At 43.3% G+C, this 25,892-nt stretch overlaps 1 protein-coding gene across 4 annotated transcripts in view; it reads right to left on the bottom strand.

Moving 5' to 3' along the window:
* Nucleotides 1–18,677, bottom strand: part of Rnaseh2b (ribonuclease H2 subunit B) — a 74,855-nt gene extending 56,178 nt beyond the window's left edge. For 3 of the 4 annotated variants that reach the window (XM_060391289.1, XM_060391290.1, XM_060391288.1), the window contains exons 1-3: nt 18,567–18,660; nt 3,978–4,049; nt 1,959–2,066 (exon numbers count right to left, since the gene is read on the bottom strand). In XM_060391289.1, coding sequence (XP_060247272.1) covers nt 1,959–2,066; nt 3,978–4,049; nt 18,567–18,627 — 241 coding nt within the window. In that variant the 5' untranslated portion in view covers nt 18,628–18,660. Of the gene's footprint in view, nt 1–1,958; nt 2,067–3,977; nt 4,050–18,566 lie in introns of all 4 variants that reach the window. The other variant, XM_060391286.1, reaches the window with a different exon arrangement.
* Between the last annotated feature and the right edge of the window lie 7,215 nt (nt 18,678–25,892).

Below are 25,892 nucleotides of genomic sequence, written 5' to 3'. Positions count from 1 at the left end.
CAGATGAAGAAGAACAAAGAGGTATGCCTTACAAGGACCATTTGGTTATTTCATTCTCCGGGGTGAGCCGTACCTGAAATCCCACAGTCAGAAAGCCTTCTTGCACATGCCTACAACACCCGCCCATTTGACAGCACATGCGACCCACAGCTTGTGCGTCCCATCAGGCAAACCCAGGTTGTCAAGAAACACCTTGGTTTAAGTGCCCTCATCTCCTAGAGTTAGGTTCTGACTGCCTCCTTCAGTCTAGAAAGGCTTCGAACCCCCGAGTGAAGAGAACTAAAACGTTAGAAACCACTTCTGACTTTTCATTTCAACTTTGGAATCATTTTATAGGCCTCACTGGAGAGAGTAGATGTGTCGGGAAACACAGAACTGTGAGCTAGAGAGCTCAGGAAGCCGTATCAGCTGGTCGGTAAAATGACAGAGCCATTCCCCACTGTGCACGTGGGGGAAGCCTGGGGAAAGGCCAGCATGCTCTGGAGCAGAGCTTCTCTTGTGGTCTGAGGTTCCAGACTGCAGATGATGGGTAAGGCTCCCAGTCTAATCCACCACCCCAGATGATTCCCTGACCCAGAAGACAACGTGAGCAGCAACCTACGCCAGCCAAATGAAAACTCAGCCCTCCACACAGAGCTCTGCCTTTTTCTCTCACAGACGCAGAGATCTGCTCTCCACACACTTGAACCAGGAAAGTGCGGTCATTAAAAGCAGTTCTCTTGCTTCAACACAACCTTTTAATTTTGGTTTTAGGGAAGACGTGCTTATTTTAATACCTAATAGAGCAATCTATCTACACATGCAAGACATCTTAACCTAAATTGTGTCAGTGTGTGTAGTAAGCAAATAATTAAGGAGGCAACGTATGATACCATCTGACTGCCCGGAAAAGTAGGTCAGCAAACAACCTATCTGATGCTTTGAGCTCATTTCACATGATGCATCCATTATCTGCAGGAATTATGAACACATTTCTGAAGCTGAATACCAATATCCTGGTGGCCATGACTATTTTTTAAAAGAATAAATTTAAAACAAAACTGTTCTTGAAAAGTCTCTGAGGAAGAGTGGTCTATGAGCCAGGCTGTCCAGGATCCATCATTGCTTTGCTACACTCTCCAGCCTCCAGCTGACGTTCTTCAGCCACAGCCAGTGCGAGCTGTGAGTTGGCCAGCAGCTGGGGCCCTCACGGGCTGCCTAATGAACAATAGAAGGGGACAGCGCACTTCCTACCTCCTCAACTATGTACAAACTACACTTCATTTAAAATTTTTTTTCTTTATTTTTATGAATGTGTGTGTGTGTTTGTGTGTGTGTGTATGAACACACACATGCGCACACTTTGTTGCAGGTGCCTATAGATGCCCAAGAGGGCATTGGATCCCTTGGAGAGGAGGGACCATGACCTCTCTTCCTCTTGCTCTCTCTTTCTCTCTTCGGTTCTTGGCCATGAAGTGAGTGGTTTTGCCACACGGTGCCACTATGAATTGCTACCTCAGAACCAACCAGCCTAAGGAACTGTGGACTGAGACCTCAGAACTGTGAGCCACAGCACACCTTCCCTTCTGACGAGTGGACAGTCTAGGGTAGGTGTTTATTACACAACAGTGACAGGAAAGCTGGCTAAACGAGGGCACTGCCATGAGAAACCATTTTTTAAAAAGTTGTGACATTCTAGTATGTTTCAGGAACTGTATCAATTTGCTCGGGAAATAATGTTAAAATCTCTCTAAAGGAAGTGTTTCCAATCAACTCAGCCTGCCCTCTGAGGCACACAGGGCACCCAGCTCTTACCAGAGGATGTGTTGGTGTTTTAGGAGATAAATCAGAATTGTCATTTTATCATGTCAACATGTGACAGCCTGACTTAGCTTCACTTGATCTATAAACCTTTATAAATATATATATATATATGTGTGTGTGTGTGTTTGTGTGATAATAATTTATTTCTCACTTACCTGATTGAACTGATTGATTTATAAACCAAGAATGGTGTTTTTCCTTGAAAACTTTTATTTCAAACAGCTGCTGTAGACACATGTCGAGTAAGTACATGGCTCCTTCCCCTGTAACACAGGCAGGCTTAGTATTCATCACCTCTCTCTCACACACACATACACACACATACACACACGTATACACACATGCGTACACACACACACACACACACACACGTCAATAGTCTGTACAACAGTTCCAAGGAATGCTCCTAACAGGAACCTAGACACACGGAGTCATGCTCTACACTAGCAAACTCCAAGGAAAGCTGATGGGTATTAGGCACAGACATTCAATTCAGCTCCATAATCCTCATTGAGCCATAAACGTGCAAGGCACAAGTCATTCCCCTGGACTGTTCCTTAGCCTCCTAATGGTTCAGACAGGTGTGTGAGCTACTGTCTAGGTCTGTCCCTATGCCAGCATGCAGCTCGCTAGCCACAGGAGCAAAGGCTAGAACCAAGCCCTCAGACGCCACCAGCCACTCTACTGGGAAAGGGAAGGACACTCTTCAAGCCTTAGTCACCTGGATGGGATTTTCCATTTTATTCTTTTAGAAGTGGGGAGGGGAGAGGAGAGCTAGAAGCCAGCTCAGGCAGTGGTAGAACACTTGCCTAGCATGTGCCAGGTCTGGGATGCAGATGTGTAGGGACAAGAGAGCCGAAGCCTGTGCATACCTGAGGCTTTACCCCTAACTCAGCGCCAAGGTCAGTCTTCAGTAAGATGGGCCTATGCGGTGGGGGGAAGGGGATAATAAGGATGCATCCCTGATGAGACCTCTCAACTCATAAAATCCTTTTCTAACCACAGAGCAACCTCTGGACTCGCATGCTGAATGTGACATGCAGAAGTGACATTACCCTTATTATACCTCTGCTTGCTCATCTGCATACGGAGAACAGTACTGACTCCACCTCAGAAGGGTTTTGTGAGGACTGAAAAAATTAGACACCCATACATTTCCTAGGTAGTGACCTAGGACACAGTAAGCAGTCAGCTTAGCTCTTATTTTTTCCTTGGCCAACAGTGAAAATAAAACGGCCATGCCTCCATCTAGATGGACTTGGAGTTGTGGATGAAGATGCCTTCTCTTGCTAGGTGCCTCAGGACAGGGCCTCCTGGAGCTTCTCCTGAATTCCTCCTCCCTGCTCTGGCTGCCCAGTTCTGAGGCTCAGCAGGCATATTCCATTTTAGTTTGAGGAAAGATACTAGAGGAAGGGGTTAGGGTGCCTGTTTTGGTTCTGTTTTCCTCTCTTGTTTGCTTTACACACCTTCCCAGCAAAGCACTACCCGTGAGCTTTCGCCCATCTGTTGTGCGTGACAGTCACAAGGACAGCTAAGACTTAGAGGTATCAGGTGTCTACTCAGGTCTTTCAACAAGAGGGAAATCCAGTGTCACCACAAGGCGGGGTGCAGTGTAACATTTCTGCCTCGGAATTAGAAAATTAAACTGAAAATGTGAATATAAAATTAAAAACACCTATCTCCCGAAAAAACATAAAGCTCTCAATGATTTTAATAGAAGAAAAAGCATCATCCTTTCTGGTCAGAGGAAAAGCAAGAACAGCTGAAAATGAAGCCAACCAGAACTGTGACGTGTCAAAGACGGCCTTCTGTGTTCTCACTCTGCTTGTTTCCTGTACAACACAAAGTGAATATAAATGCAGGCTGGTGTTGGGCAAGCACCCTAAGGAAAGCTGGCATGAGAAAGCCAAGGAAAATCAATCTGTTTCCAGAAAGAAATCAAACATGCGACTTTTGCATGTCACCAACATTTCTAACCATTCAACAGTCTGTGGGTGAAAACTAGAAAGACATTCTTTACAGTGTTTAGCATGATTTTGTTTTTCACTGTAGGATGCCGTCTGAACCTTTGAGTTAGTTCAGGACAGCACGCAGGCCCACAAACACTCCCCACACTTCGCACAATGCTGGAAACATTCAGACGGACGAGGGGGTTAGAGGGAAGTGAAACCCACCTGAGCGCGGGTTGACCAGTTTGACAAACAGGATGCCACTCTTCATCTTCTTCGAGGCATCTTTTAAATACTCTGAAAAGAAATGGTGAACATTGAGACAGCTGAACAGGGTCTCTGCTGTGTCCTCCCTTTACCCTCTTTTCCTTTTTGCCACTTACGCAATCTTTCTAAGAATTTTACTCCCTCATGCCTGTAGCTTATGCCTCATGTGTAAGCTACAGTGGATCCTGAGGTGCGTTAATGTGCCTCTAGGGGACGGGATGAGGGGCAGGCTCAGATGCTGTAAGAGTCTCACCTTGGCCAACACTCTTCTCCCCAGTCCCAATCTCCTTTTAAAAGATGGTGATGACAATATATCTTTTAAAAACTTAGACTAAGAAGTCAAAAACACTTACTGCAATTGAACAGAAATCCAAAAGAAATCATAGCTGTTATCATGAAGGTCATTTTAAAAATAAATATTTCATAGACATCTCTATTTTTCATTTCTGACACCAATTAGTTAATCATATCCCTTGTTCATTTTCTCAGTGGGATTGTCATCTTAAAAAAAAAACTATTATGAATAGCCTTTATACAATGAAGACTGTGTTTTAGCTCTATTTGTTTATTCTTAGCTTTTGCCATAGTAAAGGCATAATATTTTTGTGTAATTCTATTTTTCTTTATGCTTATATCTTCTGCATCATACTTTAGAAAGCCCTTTTCCTCAAAAGTATGTGTATATGCTATATTTTCTGTGCATACTTATACTTGGGCAATTCAGAATATAGCCTGGGTACAAGATATGGAAAAGGAATGTAAGTTTAATTTTTAATGGCTTGTCCATCTGTGTCAAAACCACTGAACGAACCCACCATGAAAATCTTTACACTAGCCATTTAAATACATTTGTGGTCTGTCTAATGTCATCACCTTCAAGACTTTAATTATAATGGATTTAATCTGTAGAAAGCAAGTTTCTGCACTATTTCTTCTACAGTATCTGACTCTCAACATTTTAATTACATAGATTAAAACAAGCAAACCAAGATGATGCCTTCAATAGACTGAGCAGCACAGTCAAAACTCACACAGGTTCCAAAGGAACAAGGGACCCTAGGCAGCCAAGAAGCACAATCCATTTACACAAGAATACCCCAGGAAGGTGGTCGAGGGCACAGCTGGTCTACACAAGAGCACCCACAGAGGTCGTGGGCTCATTCTCTTTGCTCTGTCCATTCCACATGCACACAGGCACTACAAGTACTTGAGAGATTCCTTGGCTTAGCCATAAACAGAAGACAACGGTTTTTGAACAGTAATACAAAACCCATAAACAAGAAGATCTCATTTTAAGATTTCTACTTTCAGCAAAGATAGAGGAACAGGAACTCAACGGAAGACCATCACACAAACCATGATGCCTCTGTTCTAAAGACACTCAACAGCAGCCATGCACAACGGTGGGCTCACTGCCCTGGCTTACTTCCTTCAGAGCATTCCAGGGCCTGGTGCAGAGGAGCGAGGCAAAGCCTGGCTGATTTAGAGCTGATGTGATAGAGCAGAGAGCTCCAAAGACAAGAGGGTGGCCGAGTCCACACTGAGGCAGGCTGATAAAAACCCGATCCCCGGTGTGTGCAGTGGGGCCTCTCTGAGCATTCATCAGGAAATTGCTTTTCACTTCCATGTGCACACGAGAGACTCCCCATGAGAATCAGAAGACGCACTCACACTCATTTTACCCATTTTTCATGATCTCAGGGCATCAAGTAGAACACTGAACAGGTATTGCCTTGGTAGGAGAATGATTACCCATGACTGACAGCTGCTACGATCTTGTCACACTCATTAAAAAGCAATGGCTAAAAGATCAGACTCCTTCTTGCCAAGTAACTTATCTTTGAAGTTCAAAAAGATTTAAGAATACAAAAATATTCAACAAAAGGTAAATTCACATCTGGCACTTAATGAAATATGACTAAATATTCAAAGATATGGACAAATAGGGCACATTTGTTTCACAAATATGATGAGATGTAGAAAAAAATTCAATCATATCTGAAAAAGCACATGGAAAATGCTTCCAATTTGAGTTAAACTATAAACACTCCCATCCAGGAAACTCAGTGATCCCAAAGCACACAAAGAAGAAAAAAAAATAACATAATCAATAGTTCAAAACCAATAGTAAAAAGAAAAACTTTAAAAGCAACCAGAGGGGGAGGAGGGGGAAAGGGAACGGGAGGGGGAAGAGAAGGGGAGAGGAAGGGAAAGGAAGAAGGTGGTCACAGTATGAACAGAGAAGGAATACCAAGAATGATGGCAAAGCATGCGAGAACAATGAAAGCCAGACGATAATCCAGAAACATCCATAAAAACACCATAACCGAAGAGAAGCCACCTTTGGAAAAGGAGGGTGGAAAATAAGACTTCAGGCATACAAGAGCTGAAAGAAATAATCAGCAACACACGCACACCACAAGGAATGCGAAGGGAAATCGTTCTGGCAGAAGGATGGTGAAGCCAGATGCAAGAACCTGAACAGGAGAATGTGTGCTCAAAAAGTGGTTGTTCTTATTATTTTAATCTCTTTAGGATTATTGACTGCTTAAGTTAAAATAATGTAGAGTAGTGTTTACATCATATGTACACAGTAAATGTCTGGCAAGAAATGGAAGGATCCTATCTTGTAAGTTTCTTGTGCCATGTGTGAAGTGATAAACAGCACCTGGAGGTAGACATGACCAACTAAATACGTGTATGAGAAACTCTATGGCAGTCACTAAAATCATGAAACCCAAAAAACTGACACAAATAAGACAATAAAGGAGATGAAACTGAATCATGAAAAATAACCATTTAAAAAAAAAGAGGGCAAAATAAAGACACACATGATAAATGGGAAACAGCAGGACAGCAGATTCAGCCCCAGCTACATGAATAATTACATCCACGTGCCAACAGTTTGAACATCCCAACGATAAGCAGAAATCAGACCAAATTAAGAAACAAGAGGGAAACTACACGTTGCCCACAGGAACCACACAGAAACACAGAGACACAAGAAGAATGGAAGAGAAGCAGATGCAAAAACTTTACCAGGGAGCTTCACTTTATAGTGAGTGAAGGGTCACTTAATGAAGAAGGCATGACAGCCCTAAATGCTTCCTCACCAAACACAAGCTGCAGAACACGCAAAGCACACATGGACTAGACTCTCTGGACACCATCCCCTGACAGCTACTAATCCTTTCCCCCCTCCCCCCCCTGCCCAGTCTGTTAAGAATGTTCCATAAAGAGAGTGGTGCAGGTTCAACTGTCAGAAGCCCTTAAGACTCTTTCTAGAATGACATGTCTACACTGAAATGGAAATTAGAAAGTTTGGTCCTGTTAGAGCTTTCTAAAATACAAAAGGAAGTTGCCTCCTGCCCCCACGTTTCTTGCCTCTCTCCATGTGTCTCAAGGCACAGGAAAGCTGACAGCTTCCTCATCCCTCTGCGCAATGGCAAACCTTCAACCGGGGACTTGATGAATTAGTTCGACTACTTCCTTTTATCACGAGAAAACTGTACTGAGTGCTTCTCTTACAGCTTCCCCATTCCTCCAGAGCCCCAAATAATTAAAAATTGAAATGCCAAGTCAAAAAAAAAAAAAAAAAAAACTTTTTAGAAACTCCCTCAAAGCAGCAGCACTTTATCTTTTCCACAAAGAGCAGTGAGAAGGTTGTCAAGGGCCCATAACGCCAGGCTGTAAGGATGGCTGCAGCTCCAGAGGACAAACAATAATTGGTGTGACATGCTGAAAATGCCCACGTCCTCTGCAACACACAGGCAGACGGCATGAAGATGTCCTGTTACGGGGAAGATCGTATTTCCTCACAAAATAACCAGCTGCTGGACTGAATAACATAAAATCAGCTCCCAATGGGCTCAAATGTTCAAATATGAAATTACCAGGAGAATCTACCTGTGTTTTCATCTGACTGAAGACTTTTCTGGGATCTAATTTCAAAAGTATAAACAACAAAGGCCAAGCTAACAGGTGGCACTGCATCACGCAGAAGCTTCTCCACGGCAATCGGAGAACAATCGGAAGAGGCAAGCTATCGCATCCATAGCGACGTTAATCGCCGTGCTCCCTAAAGAGCCAAAGATGTTCTGCAGTATATTGCAGAATTTTCAGAAATAAACATATTTAAAATAGGCAACGATTTTTGCCTAATGAAAAATCCTGACAACAACAAATTCACAATGACAAATGCCACCAGGATCTAGCCTCTGGCTTGTGTTAGCATCCTGATGGGACAGTATCATTGGCCAAGCTGGCCTTCCCTAAATACCTTCTCAGGGATAGAGCTCCATGCAGGCACAGCAGGATGAAAAGCAACCATCCAGTCCCAAGCCACCTTCTTCCTCAGTTCTTGTTCTACTCGTGCTGTTTCAGGCTGAGAATATCTTACAAATAAAACTGCTGCTCCTACAGAAGCTTTGTCCAGTACACCCCTTACCCTTGTCTACGTCTCTACCCTTGCCCATCAATCCCCCTACCTCTTTATCATCTAGCTACCATAGGGCAGTAAAGGACCCCCACCCCCACCCCCACCCCGCTGCAAACTGGCAGCCCTGGTATAGAACTGTATTATCCAAAGGAAATGAAGAGCATTACGTAAATGTGAGTCCAACACTCTACTTAAATTTTTCCTAGAAGCCACCTTAAGCATAGGTAAAAGAAAATTTATTGATATACATTATTTACCCCAGTTTACCCCAAATACTTTCATTCCACCACACACACATATGCAGTTTGTTGCCACAACACTGTCTGTGGCTTTTCCTCAGATGAATACAGTTGCCTGTTCTGAGACTGCTGAGGACTTAAATCCCAAAAGGGTGTTAAACTTTGCCAAATGCTCTTCCTATGGCTCAGATGATTCCGTGTGGCTATTGCTCTATCAGCAAGGGCTAGCTCACAGATTTTCTTTCAGAATAAATCTCACTTGCTCATACATAATCCCTTTATTTTTGTTTTAATTCTATTGGACTTATTTGCTAGTTGTTTAGGATTTTTGCATTTATGTGAATAAACTATAAACTGACTTCTCCTGCAAGCCCTCTGCCTGCTTTTCAGGGTAATACCATGGACTGAGTTGGAAAATATACCTTTTTTTCCCAGTTTTTGAAAGGTCTTTGCAGGACTGGTCTTATTTTTTCAATGTTTAATAGAATTCTCCAGGGAGGCTATTGAAAACTGGGCTTTTTCTATGAAAAACAGGCTACTTATTTACCCTCTTTACTGTGGCCTACCAGATCTCTTTCTTGAGCTAATTTTCTAATTTTTCTATCAGTCTCATCCATAATACTGATGTCACTCCTATAATCCCTTTCCATTTCTGTTAGGTCAGTAGATATGTTCCCTCTTTCCCTCCTGACTTTAGAAATTGTCCCACCCCGCCTTGTTTAGTCTGGCTAAAGATTTGTTGACTACTTTCCATCTTTCTAAAGGAGCCAGTTCGGCTTTGCTGATCTTTCTGGCATCTGACTACGTAATCTTTCTTCTCTGTGCTCATTTTCTTCCTCCCTTCTGCTTTGCTGTGGGGTTAGTGAACTTCCCTGTGGTTACTGATCCCAAGGTCTTTCTACTTTATTAATTTCATAAAGTGCAGCTCTGTAGCTCTGTGTCTTACTGTCTAAGCACTGTCATAGGCATTTCATAAGTCTTCATGGTTTATTTTCTTGCCTCTAAGTATTTTTTGGTTTCCCTCATTTTTTTTTTTTTCTGATTCACTGGTTATTAGGACCGTGTTGTTTAATTTCCCAATATTTGTAAATCACCCAAATGTCCTCTGCAATCGTCTTCCACTTTCACTTCATTGTTTTTGTAGAATGTATTTGGCGTATCATTGGTCATTTAAAATGCTTGTTTTGTTGGGCCGTGGCGGTACATGCCTTTAATCCCAACACTTGGGAAGCAGAGGCAAGGGACCTCTCGGTTTGAGGCCAGGTCTACAGAATGAGTCCCAGGACAGCAAAGGCTGAAAAAGTTTTAGGACCTGTTAGATCAGACTGATTTACAGTGCTGGCTAGGTCTTGTTTGGGGGGAAGGTGGGAGATCCTAATGATTGTCCATCACTCTTATAAAAGTGATGTCTGTGTGTTCTTTTATAACTCTATTTCTACTTGATAAGGTTTCACAGTTATGCTTTCACTATTCAGTTTGCTTTAGTTCTCAGACTAAATTCCTACGTTCTGATTAAAACCTCTGTAGAATAAACTCAACCCCTCAGCCTCCCTCCAGGGCAGTCTCATTAACGCCTTTCCTCACGCTCAGCCATATTTTGCTGTTAATGCACATCTTGTGTTTTTAAAATAACTCAACATTACACGTTCGATATACTAAAAGTGGCAGTTCTGGAAATGAGCTCCTCCTCTAGGAATTCTTGCTGGTCACTTGGGTGATTTTCCTGGACTAACGCTGTCAAGTCTGTGTTCTCTGCAGCCAGTTAGGATGGCTCTGTTCAGCCACCTCAGTGATGAGCACTTGGATCCAGTACGTCTTCGCTAAGGGGTGCTAACTGTGTTGGTGCAACCTTCATCACTCCAGCATTTGAACTGCAGCCTTCACTTTCATTTAGAACTTTCCCAGGGATCAGTCAGTCAGAGATGAGAGACTGCGGCTCTCTCAGGCTTTTCCTGGGCCTACATGTGGTGTTAAATATGTGCGTAGCCTCATTCCCTATGAGCAAATCAGAGTTCCCCAAAGCCCCACATGGACACCTGGTTCTCTACATGTTCCTTGTAAGTTTCTGGCCAGGTTATTATTTTCTGGTCTTGTACTGTCCTCTCAGAACCTATGGTATTAAACACTGCCTGTTTTCGACAAATGCCCTAGGGAATACAACTTTTCCCATTGAGCAAGCTGTGAACATCAAGCCAGGTCAAACAGTAACAGCATCCTGAAGGGTTTTTGTTGTTGTTTTGTTTTGTTTTTCAGGAAGCCACAAGACAGGTCAAACAGGGACAATGCTCTTGAAGTGGGATTTTTTTCTTTGCTTTTCGTTTCTAGCTTCGTACATCTGGTCTGTTCCTTTATTACAAGGCTGCTGGGTTTTGCTGCAGACTGGGGAGATGGGAACAGTTTCCATATTTCTAGTGAGACTCAGCTGGGAGAGGCAGAAAAGGCTTCAGCTCTCTCTGCTGGCACTTCTTTATGCTTCCAGAAGGCTGGTTCTCACTGCATGTGGTGGTTTGAGTAGGAATGGCCCCCTTATACTCATGTGTTTGAGTGCTTGGCCCACAGGGAGTGGCACTGTTAGAAAGTGTGGCCTTGTCGGAGTAGGCGTGGCCTTGGTGGAGGACATGTGTCACTTCGGGGGAGAGGGGAGGGTTGAGGTCTCCTACCCTCAAGCTACGCCCAGTGTATTCTCCTTATATTCTCCTTCTGCTGCCTGCAGATGGAGATGTAGCACTCCCCAGCACTGTGTGTGCCTCCATGCTGCCATGGCAGTAATGGACTAAACCTCTGAAACTATCAGCCGGTTCTAATAAATGTTTTCTTTTATATGATCTGCTGTGGTTATGGTATCTCTTCACAGCAACAGAAACCCTAGAACGCTCACCTCAAAGGCCAGGCATGAAAGGAATTGTACTGCGGTAAGATCCCATCCATCCCTTAGTCTTACCTAGTATTCCACAGAGAAAATTACCCTGCCTGTAGATTAAAGGTTCTACCACACTTAAAGAGCTTTCGTTTAAATTTGGAAAATCCTGGGTCACCCCATAGCTGGTTCCTCGCCTACCAGACTTGGAAGTTCCTTGTTTTCCCCTTAAACGTCTCTTTTACTTGTATCCAGAACAGATGGAAAACCTACATTAATTGAGAAAAGTAAAAGCTCACATTTACATTAAAGGACTCACTTCTAGTGTTAGGGGGACATGATGACAAAAAGGACTCTGCGGAGAGTGTCAACTGCTTCTTCAATGATGTCAGCATGGGACCAGGACTCAGAACTGTCCACTGCCAATCTCCAACCGTCTTATTACCACGTAGTGTGACCTTGGGCAAGACAGTGAACCTGCCTGTGCCTCAGCTGTTCAGCTATAAAATGGGTATCTGTTTCCATCAACTTGTGATAAAGTCAGGAATAAATATATTTAACGTGTATACGTGTATATATATTATGTATAATATATAATTATATATATACTAAGAGTCACAACTTCCAGAGTGTTAAAAGGCCTAACAATTAGCCTTTTTAGAAAAGGCTAAGTCAGAACCAGTGTGTCTTGTTGATCCGTGTAAAACTGAAGAAATATAAAGGACTTGGTAGGGTTTCTCCCACACAAACACTCTCGGTAGATCTAATGTGCATTCGTCAGCTTCAGAGAAAGCTCAATTAAAAAAATGGCCAAAGCACGTTTTGATACTTAAAAATTAAAACTTGACTGTTATAGAGAATCTCCTCAGCTGGGTATGGTGGCACATGAATACACCTGTAATCGGGGAGGCAGAGGCAGGTGGACTTCTGGGAATTTGAGGCCAGCCTGGTCTAAAACGTGAGTTCAGGACAGCCACGGTTACACAGAGAAGCCCTATCTCAAAAAACCAAACGGCAAGTAAACAAAGAAAGAAAGAAAGAAAAAGATCCCAGCAAGATCAGGAGGAGCAGGTATTTTACTCAGTTCTGCCTCTGGATGAGAGTCAGTGCTAGTCAAATATAGGGTCATCAAGTAGGGCTGGCTCCATAAGAGCTGTGCCCTCTGCAAGGGAACCCCAGCCCCACCTGGGCCTCTGGCCTCCCTTGTGATGCTGCAATGCCACTGTGTAGGCAGAAGAATGGCCTCTGAGGCAAAGCACATGTCCTGGAGAAGAGCTTGAGGGAGGTGACAGTCTGTGACACTAAAATCCTACTGTTTGCTGGACACATGATTTTTAGTTTTGGGTCTTGGTTTCTCATTATGTAAGGTAGTGATAATAACGCCTTCTTTTAACTGCTGCCCAAGGTCACTGTGAAGGCCAAATACAGCACATATGTAAAGGTGTGCTGTAAACTTACAAGGGCTAAAGTTTCAAAAGACAGGAGGTAGGTTTTCTAAAAATGATGTAATCCTCCAGAAGATGAAGGTGAACACAGGTCCACATGTCCTCCACAGATAAAAATATTCAGAAAAACCTGCACTTCTATTAAGCCTGTGGGTTTATTTCCTTATCTTTATTCCCTGAAAAGTACAATTTAAAGTGAAGTTACATACCCTTCATACATCACCGTGTATCATAAATGATCAAGAGATGATTTAAAGTATACAGGTGGATTATGTAGGCTATGCAAATGCACAGATAAAGGACTTGAGTTTGGTGTCTATAGGGCTTCTGGGACCAATACTCTCCTACCCATCCTGCTGGACAGCTCATGGGGAAGCACCAGGGAAAAGTAAGACAGAAGAATTGCCAGGAGTTCCAGACCAGGGACTAAACAGGAAAATTAGCTCTCCCTTCTATACCTGATTTCTTTCTCTCTTCCTTTTTTTAAAGAAATTTAAACATTTTTAAAGAACAATGGGACCTTGTCTTAACAACTCCCACACCAAAATAAAGTCAATGAAAGAAAAACAATTAAGTGGGTAATCCCAGAGTCTCAGCAAACCTAGGCCTTCATGAGAGTCTGCTCCAGTAGGAAAGACCTCAGGCACCACCAACAACTTCAGGGCGGGACTGGGTCCCGAGCCATGCAGCTCTCACGTCTTCACATGGCCCTTGCCTTTCGACTTCAGCACCAGGTTTCCATGGAAGCCACACAGGAAGCTCTACACACCTTAAAGTGGCATGCTTCGGACTGTCGGAGACACCCTCTGAAGCTGACGCCAATGTCCCTGTTGACAAGCTAATGGCCACTAAGGGAGAGCATGCCTGGATTCCCCTCAGCTCTTGGCTTGCATAGGAGTTCAACACATAGTTATTCATACAAAAACGACAGTCACACGTGTAGCTGGTCAAAAAGGTACCACTAATAGGAAAGGCCCTGTGAGAAGGTTTCTGTATAAAGGTGACCTTGAGGCTGGGTTTCAAGAACTTTCCAAGCTGAGAAAGCAGATAAAAAACAACAACAAACATTCAAACAGAGCAAGTAACTTGGCTTTGTGGGAAATAAAGTTGAACCTTGAAGCCAGAGTAGAATCTGGCACAAGAGCCACGACAGTGTTGGCAAATACACCATAGAAACTGATGAAACTGAGGTATTCTTCAGGTTGTTATTTATCAAAAACCTACTCTGCCCTGGCCCTGCTAAAGGTGAACAGAGCACGTGGGCAGTAACACTAGCCCACTACCGACTAGCCTGCAAGACTGGCTCTGCTCTCCCACTGTAGAAATGAGGAACGAGACTGCAAGAGGGCAGCATTTTGTCCAAGGTCAGAACTGACAGAGCACACAAACCTAGCTTCCAGGTGTCTTTCCTCTAGCCAGGCTTCAGGCAGCACTGCTGAGCAGCTGCGTAGCATTCTTAGTAAAGGTGGCAAACCTGTGTTGTTCCTAGGATGCTATTCAAGTTTTAAAATCGAGCTACTTTCCTTTATGATTTTTTTTTTCATTCTTTCTTCCCCGGAGAATAAATCTGGGACCCAAAAGTTGTTACTTGTTCCACGTCTTTTGGAATGATTACTAAGAGGACAACATTACTCCAACAGATTACCAACTGGCAACTGATCGAGTCCATCCATCACTTTTGAACGTGCTCAACAACCAGATGCAGCTCCAGCAGCCATCTGAGAAAGGTCAGCGGAGCCCCACCAAGAAATGCTGTGTAAAGACAAAGCCAGATTCGTGTGGAAAATGTTAAATGCTCTCCATGCTGGACAACCCAGGAACTGCCTGCAGGAAATGATGAGCGATCTTCCAAAAAGCTGAGCTGAATTACTCAGAGGCCGCCTCAAGGCCACGTGTGGACTGGCCAGGTTCTCTACCACCTGCCAAGGGAAGGGCGGCTTTCAACCACAGGGCTTGTTTCTAAATGCAAATGTGCACTCAAAGGGAGAAAAGCCCACGTCCACTCTTCTACTGAGTTTAACCATGGGCCAACCATTAGGTAAGAGGAAAGCGTCATTTGTTTTCTGGGGTTGCTGACAAAGCCTTGAGTAGCCCTTTCCTTCACCTTATATTTCACACTTTTCTTCCTTTCTTGCTCCTAACAAAGATGTTTCTTTGGTTTTAGAAGCCCATTAATCTGAAATAATGTTAGTAAAAAGCCTTACCATCTATCACTTAACAGGAAAATTAGCTCTCCCTCTTATATCTGATTTCTTTTTTTTTTCTTTTAAAGCCTTTTAATGAGAACATTGCTCTAAAATGTGAGTTCTTGCAATAATTTCAGTTCTTGTTATCTTTTGCATTTAGATACCATTTGTGGTCCTCATGACACATTGGCTAAAAGGCTACTGTACACGAATGTCCAGGATGACAGACCTGGGATTCCCCAAAGGCTACTTGTCCTTCAGCCTCCAAAAGGACTGGCCCAATACCTGTGCTAGCTGCAGAAATGATGAACAAAGATGCTTCCTTTGGGACCTATGTAGTACCCAAAGGTAATTCAACAGGACTGAAGATGCTCTACTATCCAGTTTGATCTGAGGACTTCTTCACTGTGTGTGTGTGTGATTAAGGACATTTTACTCAAGCTACGTGGAGCCATATACATGAGTCCTGCATGATTTCCATTCTCCCCTTTTTGTCTCACAGAACGCTAGGGTTTCCCAACGTGTAGACACTTCCTGGGAGGTGAATCCTATTAACAGTCCTCCCTAATGGCCAAAGGCAGTCTCCTGCCCACTCAACAGTCAGCTAATGTGTTCCTGACTGACTCTCACAGCTCAGTAAAACTGGCAAGTATACAAAATCTTGACTAAAAAAACAAACAAACAAACAAAAAAAACAAGTATTAAAAATATGACTCACTGTTTACTTTGGGGGGGAGGGGCAGCAAGGAGAGATGGAAACTCATACCATGTTCCAAAAGTAAAGATGCTACTGGCCTTAGAGTAACCAAACAGCAATCAGTGTAGTATTCCCAAGCTATGACAGAGAAGCTTTATGCTCATCCCAGATACAAAGACATACTCACCTGGCTGCAACATCCCACCTTGCCTCTGAAAATTAATGCAGCACAGTGCGCCCTCCATAATCCAACTTCCATTTATCTAGGAGCTTCAACTTAACAAAACAAAATTGCGACCTAGAGGAAAGGAATGACCTGCAACCAACTTTTACAGATCACCTTCATGACATGTCAGGGCTATTCCAGGCAACCTGAATGTAAGTTGAGGATTTATCACCACAAGGTTAGGTGGCTGTGCCCTGAATGTACACAGCCCTCTGCTCCCTTTCAGAACAGTGAACTCTCAAACAGGAGAGACCACGTCTGCCAAATGCCCTTGTCAACTTTTATATGATCTTTATTTTCTTTATGAAGGGCCCAATTTGACTGTAGCACTCAGCCAAGGGTACACAGTCTCTTGGTCTTCAATCCACAGCTACCCGGGAAGACTCTTCACTTGCTGCAAGAAACAACAAAGTGTGCTGGCAGTCCTCATCCTGTATTCTGCCATGAGCTTCCTGTCTATGGAAAATCCAGCTATCTTAGAGTGAAACCTCAGGCGTGGGTCCCCACACTCTAGCTCCACAGGGCTGCTCCTCACTGTGGCAGTTCCAGGTGACCCAGAGCAGCAGCTGTGGTGCTGGGGATTTTACTAGACAGTCTTGGGCCTCAGCCCAGGACCTACTTAATCAGAACATTCACAGATGAAGTCTTACTCCAAGGATGCTGATGCCCTTACATTTGAGGGCAGTCACCATAGCAGCTATCAAATGTGTTTGTACCCTTCAAGCCTGCAGGTGGCACTAAAGGCCATCTGGAAGAACAGAAGACAGGAAGTTTTAAGTTTCAGAACCTTCTAACCCCAGCCACTGACCACACTGTACTGTCAGCTGCAGGAGTGAATTAGGTGAGAGGACACCTCAGCTGCGCACACAAACCAGACTACAATGCTTCTCTTTCTCACACACACCATAGATTTAGTATACCTATCACTTTGCGGGATGCATTCGATACTTAACTCTTCATTTCTGTGTCTGATATGATTATGACACCCTTCAAGAATAAAGTCAATGACAATTAAACAGCCAACAAAACAAAAAACTCAAAATATGACCAGCTACTATGTCTGTCTACATAGAGTCAACACACTTGATTTCAAAAGATTAAGGCTCCTTACTCTGAAAATCAAATTATACTGATGTAACAGAAGGGTGAAAGGAGGATCCCCCTCCTCCAATTAAAATAAGGTATCCATAGATTCTCACTAGCTGCTTTACCATCCAAACACTTTCAATGAGGGCATGGCTTCACTGGAACTCTTCATGGGCAGCTGGAGTCAGTACGATTCAGTATCAACCTCTTCAGAAAATAATTTTGCGGTATTAAAGCTAAACCAACAAGCTTCCACTCCAGAGAAGAGGGACACTATAGAAACGAATGTCAGTGTTTACCAACAGCCTCAGAAGAATGCTCTCAGAAGCGTAGCTCCTAATAGTAGCGAACCAAAACCACCTAATGTCTTCTGTCTTCACTAGAGAAGCAGAAGTGATATACATGCAATGAATTAGAAGCAATGAAAACACACCAACCAACCAACCCTGCAGTACACACAACATTGATTGATCTGGTAGACATGATACTGAAGGAAGACAGATGCAAAGGGCACAGGGATCCAGACAGGAAAAACTAACTCGGTGACAGAAAACCTGGGATTCTCTAAGTTTGAGCTGCTAGCTGGAAAGCTACTTACTTGACCAGCAGCGTACTGTGTTCAGCTATGTGATTTGCACACTCAAAAGCCATACATTTGATTAACTCTTTACACAGGAGAGGAGCTATGTATGCAAAGGATGTACACGCCAGGTTGTTATGCCAAGATTGTTTTAAAATCGACATCACCGGTTATCTGTACCCTGGTGAAGTATTTTTTATTGCTGCAAAAATGCCTTGAGTTTGCTGAATTAAAACTCAAAATTAAAGTGACTAGGGAGTTTTCCTCTTCTCCCATATTGTAACATCAAATGTATCATCTGTAAAACGTCAGAATGTTTCTGGCTTGCATTCCCTAACGCAAATTTATGTCACAAGCTATTTAATAGATCCCTCGTTATGTGGCACGACTGTTTACTGTCCCAGGACCTGACATGCCGTGATAGCAGCTGATCACCGTCTCAGGGACACTGAACGGCCAGGTTCTGGGCTAAGCATGGGGCTACTGGACTTCTGGTTCGGATCCGGTAAGATTCTAGATCCTGAACTGTAGACACCCAGTAACTCCCAGAGGTAACGGAGTCCCCTGAACGCAAGCCGATCTGCGTGGGCTAGACGTACAACTACGCCCCAGGGAACCCGCGCAAACTCTCACAACGCTTCCGGGTTTGGCGCCCCACGTGACCAGGATGTGCAGCAAAGTGCGGGGCACAGAATCCCCGCCCGCAATCGCCAGGACCTCGCGGACGGATACTGGCCCGGGCAAAAGCCCCGCCGCCGCGGGTGCTCCAGGCCCGCGCGCCGCTCGCGTTTACCTGGAAGTAGGAACACCAGCTGCCGTGCAGCCAAGTCCCCGCGGTCCCGGCCCGTGGCCATGTCGCGCACTGCCGGAAGTGGCGCCGAGGGGCCCGCCGGCTGGGGCCACCAGTACGCCTCCGTTTCCGGGCCCGCCCGCTCCGCTTCCTTTTTTAATTTTGCGCGGGCGCCGCTGGCTGTGAAGGGTGAGGAGCTCCATGCTTTGGCTTGCGAGTGCTGCTCGTACGTGTATTTTACACATTTAGGTCCCTAATGCACGCGGAGCAGTATCCAAATTGGGTTTGGGCCAATTTGGGAGTTAAGGTGATTCTTTAAGATGAATTCGAAATATGTGTGTAACTTGGGATTCAACATGGGAATTTGTTACTTAGGATAAATGCTTATATTAGTAACAAGACTTAGTTTTGGTCTGGTTTGAATTTGACACAGGGTCTCACCTCGTAGCCAAGACTTGCCCTGAAACTATGTAGTCCCGGCTGACTTTGAATGCTGGATCAGGAGCCTCGCATGTGCTGAAATGATCAGGAAGAAAAATGGTTATCTTGTGTTAGTTTCGTTGCCTAGTGCTCACCGAGTGACAAAAGCAATTAAGCCATGACTAGGGAGATGGAGAAGGGATTCGTCTCTCAAAGGGCCAGCTACCTATCAGGGACAGTAGCTTGTCCTGAATTGTTCTGTTTTATCCATTCTAATACAGTTTTGTATTAGAGGGATCAGTGTGATACACAGGCAACATCAATGTGGGGGAATGAGTTGTATAACGATGGCCGAAGCTTTGGAGAAAGGACATAGAACAGCTCATGACACCAGAAGTTGGTCTGAATCTCAAGACAAATGCTGAGATTCCCCTACGAGGCACAAACCACTTGAAACTACACAACTCTGACCAGACTATTCTAAGACCATGAAAAAAAAAAAAATAAAACCAAGCAGGAACATTAATTTTTTCTTTTTTCAGGCAAAAGCAAAGTCAGAGTGCCATATGTGCAGTGCCACACTGGAGGCAAAGTGCTGGCATTGAAGTGGCTGCTGTTGAATGCACACCTTTCTACATTTGTTCTGGGAATCAGAACTCTTGTCCTTGTATGATAAGCAATTTTTCCACTGTGCTCTCTCCCAGCATAAAGAGTATTCTTTAAGTGCTTATAATTTCTCTAAGCATAAATATGAGGCATGTTTTTTGTTTTGTTTTTTTGTTTTTAAAAGTGCCCTAGTCAAATTTCCAGCCAAAGCAAATCGGCCTTGCTTCTTACGATGATCCGTATCAGAGGTGAATGATTTGTTACAAATGAAACTTACACTGTTTGGAGTCGGGAAGCTTCTTAAAGGATTTAATACTTAAATTGTGAAAGGATTGCCCCTGTGTTTATGGCGACAATATTTGTTCCTAAACTTTGACAGTGATCAGCTAAGTTGCCGAGAAATAACTAGGGGGTTTGAAGAGAGGTTCTGTTGCTACAGTCTTGCCATGCAAGCATGAGCATCTGGATTCAGTCCCCAGGAGAAATGGAAAAAACAGTGCAGTGCTAGCACTAGTCCCAGTGCTGAGGGTGGCGCCAAGACAGGAGGATCTCTAGGACTTTCTGTTGGGGCAAATTGGTGAGCTTTAGCTTCATTGAGAGATCCTGTCTTTAAAGCTGGTCGAGAGTGAAGAAGACACCTGACATTGACCTTTGGACTCTCCACATGTACATGCACATACATGCACCCATGCTCATCTAACACATAGACCAGAAAGAGTGGAATTTGTGCACAGGAAGGAACTCTGGACATGTTTCTGTTCTAAGATGTCATGAGATTACAAGAGGCATGAGGAGGCTTAAGAGTTGAGCATTATGCTAAAAGGGACCTTTACTGTTGAATATATGTTCAAAATACTCAGCCCATTAAATACTCAGCCCAGTAGAAATGAAGTGAAGCATGAGCTTTAGAGTAGTTTCAAAAAAACAACTTTAATTTCAGGTTTCCATATAATTCTGTGTGCAAAATAACCCACAGGCGAATGCAGAGCTGACAGGGAGTAGATGTCTAGCTAGAATTCTTGAATTCTTGTGAAAGCTTTGTTTACCTACTGTTTATATGACATCACTTTAGGTGAAATTACTTTTTTTTAAAAATTAGGTTTGACATTAGATGTGTGTTCTATGATCCAACACACAAATGGCAGTCCTATAATAGCTATAACAGGTCCCCAGACCTCAGCAAACTAACACCATAACGGTAGTATCATTCAGGCCATGAAACTTGTCACATAGATAACACCATCTGCCGAATGAAAACAAAGACCTAATCCATCAAAATCCATAGTTCTGGGAAGTCTCTGAATGTGCTAACCTTGATTTTTTGGCTTATGCAGTTCTGCTTCTGGATAACTGTTCTTGCTAACTGAGGTTTGTCAACCCAGGATGTGTTTGTTCTTAAAAGCTCACCCTGAGAAAGGCTCAGTGCTACACTGGGATCCTGGCTACACAGTATCATTGACTGTCATCTAATGAAGACTTTCGATTGGCTTAAACCCTTGTCAGAGTGGTGTGCCCCACAACATTAACCACACACAACACCAACAGAATCCCTAGCATTTTCTTCAGAATTAATTTCTCTGCTAATAATCTTATCCCAAACCAGCAGCTGCTTCTTCTGTGCCCTACGTGGCAAAGTCCAGGGTGGGTTTTCTTGTGGAGAAAGAACACAGGCAGGGCAGACATCACAAGGTTTAACCTTATTGGAGATTTCCAGACAGTTAATGAATGAGATGCCCCACGCAAAAACTCCCTTGCTTCAGCAGCAGACCAGCTACATAGTTAACTTTACTCCCCAAACTGAGTGACCGCAGGGGGAAAGCATCAGGGACCATCACATGGATCTTTTTTCCTTCCTTGATTTTAGGCTGTAAGCTAGGCAAGCCTGAGATACATCTTTTGACTTCCTTTACCTTTTCTTCTCCCACGTTGGGTAAGTAGGTTCAGCGAAGGCCTATATATTTTTCCCAGATTAGCATTAGTATACCTGAAAATTGTAACTGGTGGCTCATTTTTAAACATCAGGAGGGACTGCCATGAATTAACTTCAGCTTTCCTATTTTGTAGAGTCTGATAAAGGACAGGCCCTAGAAAAGGAGATTGCAGATTACAACTGCCTGTAATTCTGGGGATCCAGTACCCACAGGTTCTGCAGGCACCCATACCTACCCACAGACAGACAGACACACACATACATATAGTCATGCTCTTACAAACCAGTACCGAAATACATTGTGTTTACACTTAATATTTTGACATTATTTCAATCCTTTGGGTTTCTCTTCTTTATTCTACACTAGGCGAAAAGACTGATTTGATTCACAACAAAGAATTGGGACTTTTAGTTTCCAAGCAGTCAGATAGCCTGCAGGGTCATTTTATTTTATATGCTGGATAACAAACAGGGTCACGGTCAACTTACTGAACACTTATGTCAGGAAACCATTTTGGAGCTAATGACTTTAAACAGGAAACCCCCACTAGGATGCTAATCAAAGTCCAAAATACAAGATACAAGAGTATATACAAGATACTCTACTTTCATGACAGTTGACATGTGTAAAATGTTTTGGGGCTGGGTAGCCAGTAGGAATTCGGAACACCTGAAATTCGGGGACATCGATTCTGACAGGCAGCAGAGAGTTTACTATAACTTCACAGGTCTGATGTCAGAATCTCAGCTATGTCCCCTATTTGCTAATAGATTTTTTTTCATTATCCTTATACCAACCTTTATGTGTTTTAAAAAAGACAGTACAGATTTTGGAAGTTTATTCTATTTTTTTAAGTTCTTTTATTTTTATGTACGTTTGTGTTTTGGCTGTATATGTCTGGATGTGGGTGTCAGATCCCCTGGAACAGGAGTTACAGACAGTTGTGAGCTACCCCATGGTTGCTTCCGGTCTTTTGCTCTTAACTGCTGGGCCACTTTGGGACTCTTAAACTGCTGTGGTGGTTTGAATAAGAATGACCCCCAGGGACTCATGTGTTTGAATGCTTGGCCCATGGAGAGTGGCACTGTTAGGAGGTATGGCCTTGTAGCAGGTGTGACTGTTGGAGGAAGGGTGTATCAATTCTCCACCTGCTGCCTGCAGATCCAGACGTAGAACTCCTGCTCCTCTTCCAGCACCATGCCTGCCTGCACACTGCCATTCTTCTCGCCCTGACAATGGATTAAACCTCTGGAACTGTAAGCCAGCCCCAATTAAAAGTTTTCCTTTCTAAAAATTGCCGTATTCATGGTGTCTCTTCACAGAAATGGAAAACCTAAGATAACTGCCCTTTAAAAACATTTTTCATTAGATTACAGTTTTAAGTATGTTTTCTTTTTTTTTTCTTTTTTTTTTTTTTACTGAAAAAGGTCTTCAGACTTAGCACCAGGTGGGTTCAAGTGTGAGACCACACCAGAACCTCCTGTGACCTAGCTTCCAATAGTGGTCATTCTTCAAGAGTGGGACAGGCCAAGTTACAAAGGCAACATCATCTTTATGATATCTTAATTTAAAACATTTTAAATATGTCACACAATTTCTTAATAATTCCTTTCTGATTGGAGACTTAAAGGGCTGGCCTCCCCCTAGTCAGCATTGCAGATGGCCATGCATTTTAAAACCAAGGCCAATTTTAAAACACAGCAAGCCATATCTTTAACTTGTAAAAGGCGACAGGCTGGTAAGTACATTTTTAACAATGTTGTATGGTGTGGGAACAGCTTTCAGCAGACAACGCCCTGGTTCTGGTTTTCATGGAGAAACAAGATAAAGGGAACAGACTTGAGCTGCAGCCAGGGACATTTAAGATTAGACACCAGGAATGACTGTATCAGCAAGACACTAGACAGCCTGGGGATTTTGAGAACAAGAGTGTATGCAAACAGCTTTGTTCCTATCAGTCTTGGAAGTGGAAAGAATCATTCGTATTCTACATCCTTTGAAATCTGAGGTTCTGTCTGCCCACTCTTAAGGTATGAAGAGTTTAGCTGTTCTACTCAGAATCCATAGCAAGTCTGAGAGGCTGGTGTAGACTAGAACAAAGAAGCTAACTGCTCCATCTTCAAGAACCTGTCCTACTGTAAAGAGCAGTTGGTAACCTATCGGGACCAACAGAAAGGCTTGGGACATAGGGATCATCTAAAGTCCAGTGCCTTCTCTCTTATCAGTTGTTAAACATCTGCAGGCAAGCTCTCCCGTCCCATGGCGAGTAAGATACTTTGTAGAACAAATATTAGAAAACATTGTTCATTAGTGAGCAGATTTATGTAAGTAAAATAATTAGGAAAGTACAAGAGAATACAGATATGAATCCTCTGTTGAAGTAAAGGAACGGTAATAAGGCTGTTAAGAGGGATTTTTAAGGAGACTGTAAGGTGGTGGGATTTGAACTGGAGGGTTTAGAGGCTCCTGCTGATGTTGGCTATTTGTGGTGAAACCCCAAGGTGGGAGGTTTATGACTATCAGAGGAATGTATTGCATGGAGAAGCTGACTTCAGTGCAGATGTGTGAGCGAGCAGGGAGGTGATAAAGTGAATAACTTAGTGGTATGTGGTCTCAGGGTTCTTTGAAACTCAGCCAGGGATATCTGGATTTAAGGATGAAGGGGAAAAAAGCCATGTGCGCTTTAGGGTAGGGTGGGGTATACTGAAAATCCTGTTATAGATTTGTTTGGCATCAGTCCCCAAAAGGAAGGTCAGGTATTTCATAAGGATTTGGTATATAATAAAAGATCAGCCTGTCCTTCCAGCTTTTATGTAGCAAAATGTGATTAATTTAGTGCTCGTAAATTGCTACTCCAGTCTTTTACAGAACACTTAAAAGATGGCTAGGTGAAATAAGACAGGATAGCCTGTCCTCATCAGACAGATGTGCTGACCTTGACCCATCATCAGACAGCCATACTGACCTTGATCTTCACATTTAAGCCCTTTCCTCAGCTTTGATCCTTTCTGGTGTTTTCACCACAAGAGTAACAGCTGCAATAAGAAGAGTCAGCACCTTGGCCCGCTTAGCTCTGGAATCCTTCATGGCTTTGTTTCAAGTACCCAACAGTGCTTGTAACAGGGACGTAAACCATTGAGGAGGGGCTTGGATGGAGCACAGGGTCCCATCTCCATGTGCCAGGGCAGCTGGTCCAGCAGAACTCAGAGCTCTGTCCTATCTTCTTCTCTAGGCTACTGGGCTTTAAAAGAGGGATTATGCTGGATAAATGTAAAATAATATAAAAGGATCTTTATTTATACATAAGCTAGAGGCTAGCCTGATATTCAGGGTAGTTTAGATCCTCTGTGACAGCCAAGTAGGAAAATTTTAGTTGCCCAAAGATAAATCGAAGTCTCTTGGGACTTAACCAGTTCTTCAAATTGAGCCACTTGGACTAATCACAGTGTTAGCACTGGAGAAGGGGGGCTGCGCGGGTACTCTGTAGTGCTTAGACTTGCTGTGACCGGTGCCTGTGGAGCACTGGTGGGTTGAAGTCAGTTCCTGGAATACAAATTGCTCATCAGACACTTACGTCAGTAGTTTCAACCCCAAACTAAGTCACGAGGACATTTATCCACACTTGCAGATTCAAAGGCGGAACAGCCTTAGTCCCATTTTCAAAGGAATTCTCATGCTCACAGTGAAGCTGTGGTGGCAGGGGCATGGTGTGTCTCTAGTTAAGATGAACTAGAAGTCCTTCATGTTCTGCCTGTGTCATCTCAGATTATATGCTCTAAACCTTGACCTAACCTCAGCAGACTTGAATGAAGCAGATTTTGAATGAAGCCAGTAGAGTCAGCTGTTCCCAAACTATGGGAAATAGAAGCAGGTTCTGAAATGTTGGGTTTTGAGTACTAACGAATGATTTTCAGGTAGCAGATATTGCTAATGGCACTGATCTCACATCTGTGCTGGGGAGAAAAGAAAGTGAATCAAGCATGCTTCCTCAAGAAATGTGGGGATTGGGGACAATATAAAATGAACAAATCATGAGCTCTGCCTGGGATTGCAGATGAATGAAAGTTCAAGAAATATAATTGGAGTTGAGTTCTCAGGACACACATGGCAGCTCTTTAACTCCAATTCCAGGGCATCCAAACCCTCTTCTGGTTCCCATGTATACAGTACACATATGTACATATATACTAAAAAACACTCATACACGTAAAATAGAATAAATAAACTCATTTATTTTTTTAAGGGTGTCTTTGGATAGATCTCTAGAGACCTTTAATAAAGTATGGTCAAAAATTTACAAAGTATTTCCCCTTGGTTTGTGGTATTCTGATATACCCATTGAAATGCAAATGGAACCAATCTCTCAAAACCC

The sequence above is a fragment of the Meriones unguiculatus genome, chromosome 9 (assembly GCF_030254825.1).
Source record: "Meriones unguiculatus strain TT.TT164.6M chromosome 9, Bangor_MerUng_6.1, whole genome shotgun sequence".
Lineage (NCBI taxonomy): Eukaryota > Metazoa > Chordata > Mammalia > Rodentia > Muridae > Meriones > Meriones unguiculatus.
This window is presented reverse-complemented; position numbering and strand designations above follow the sequence as displayed.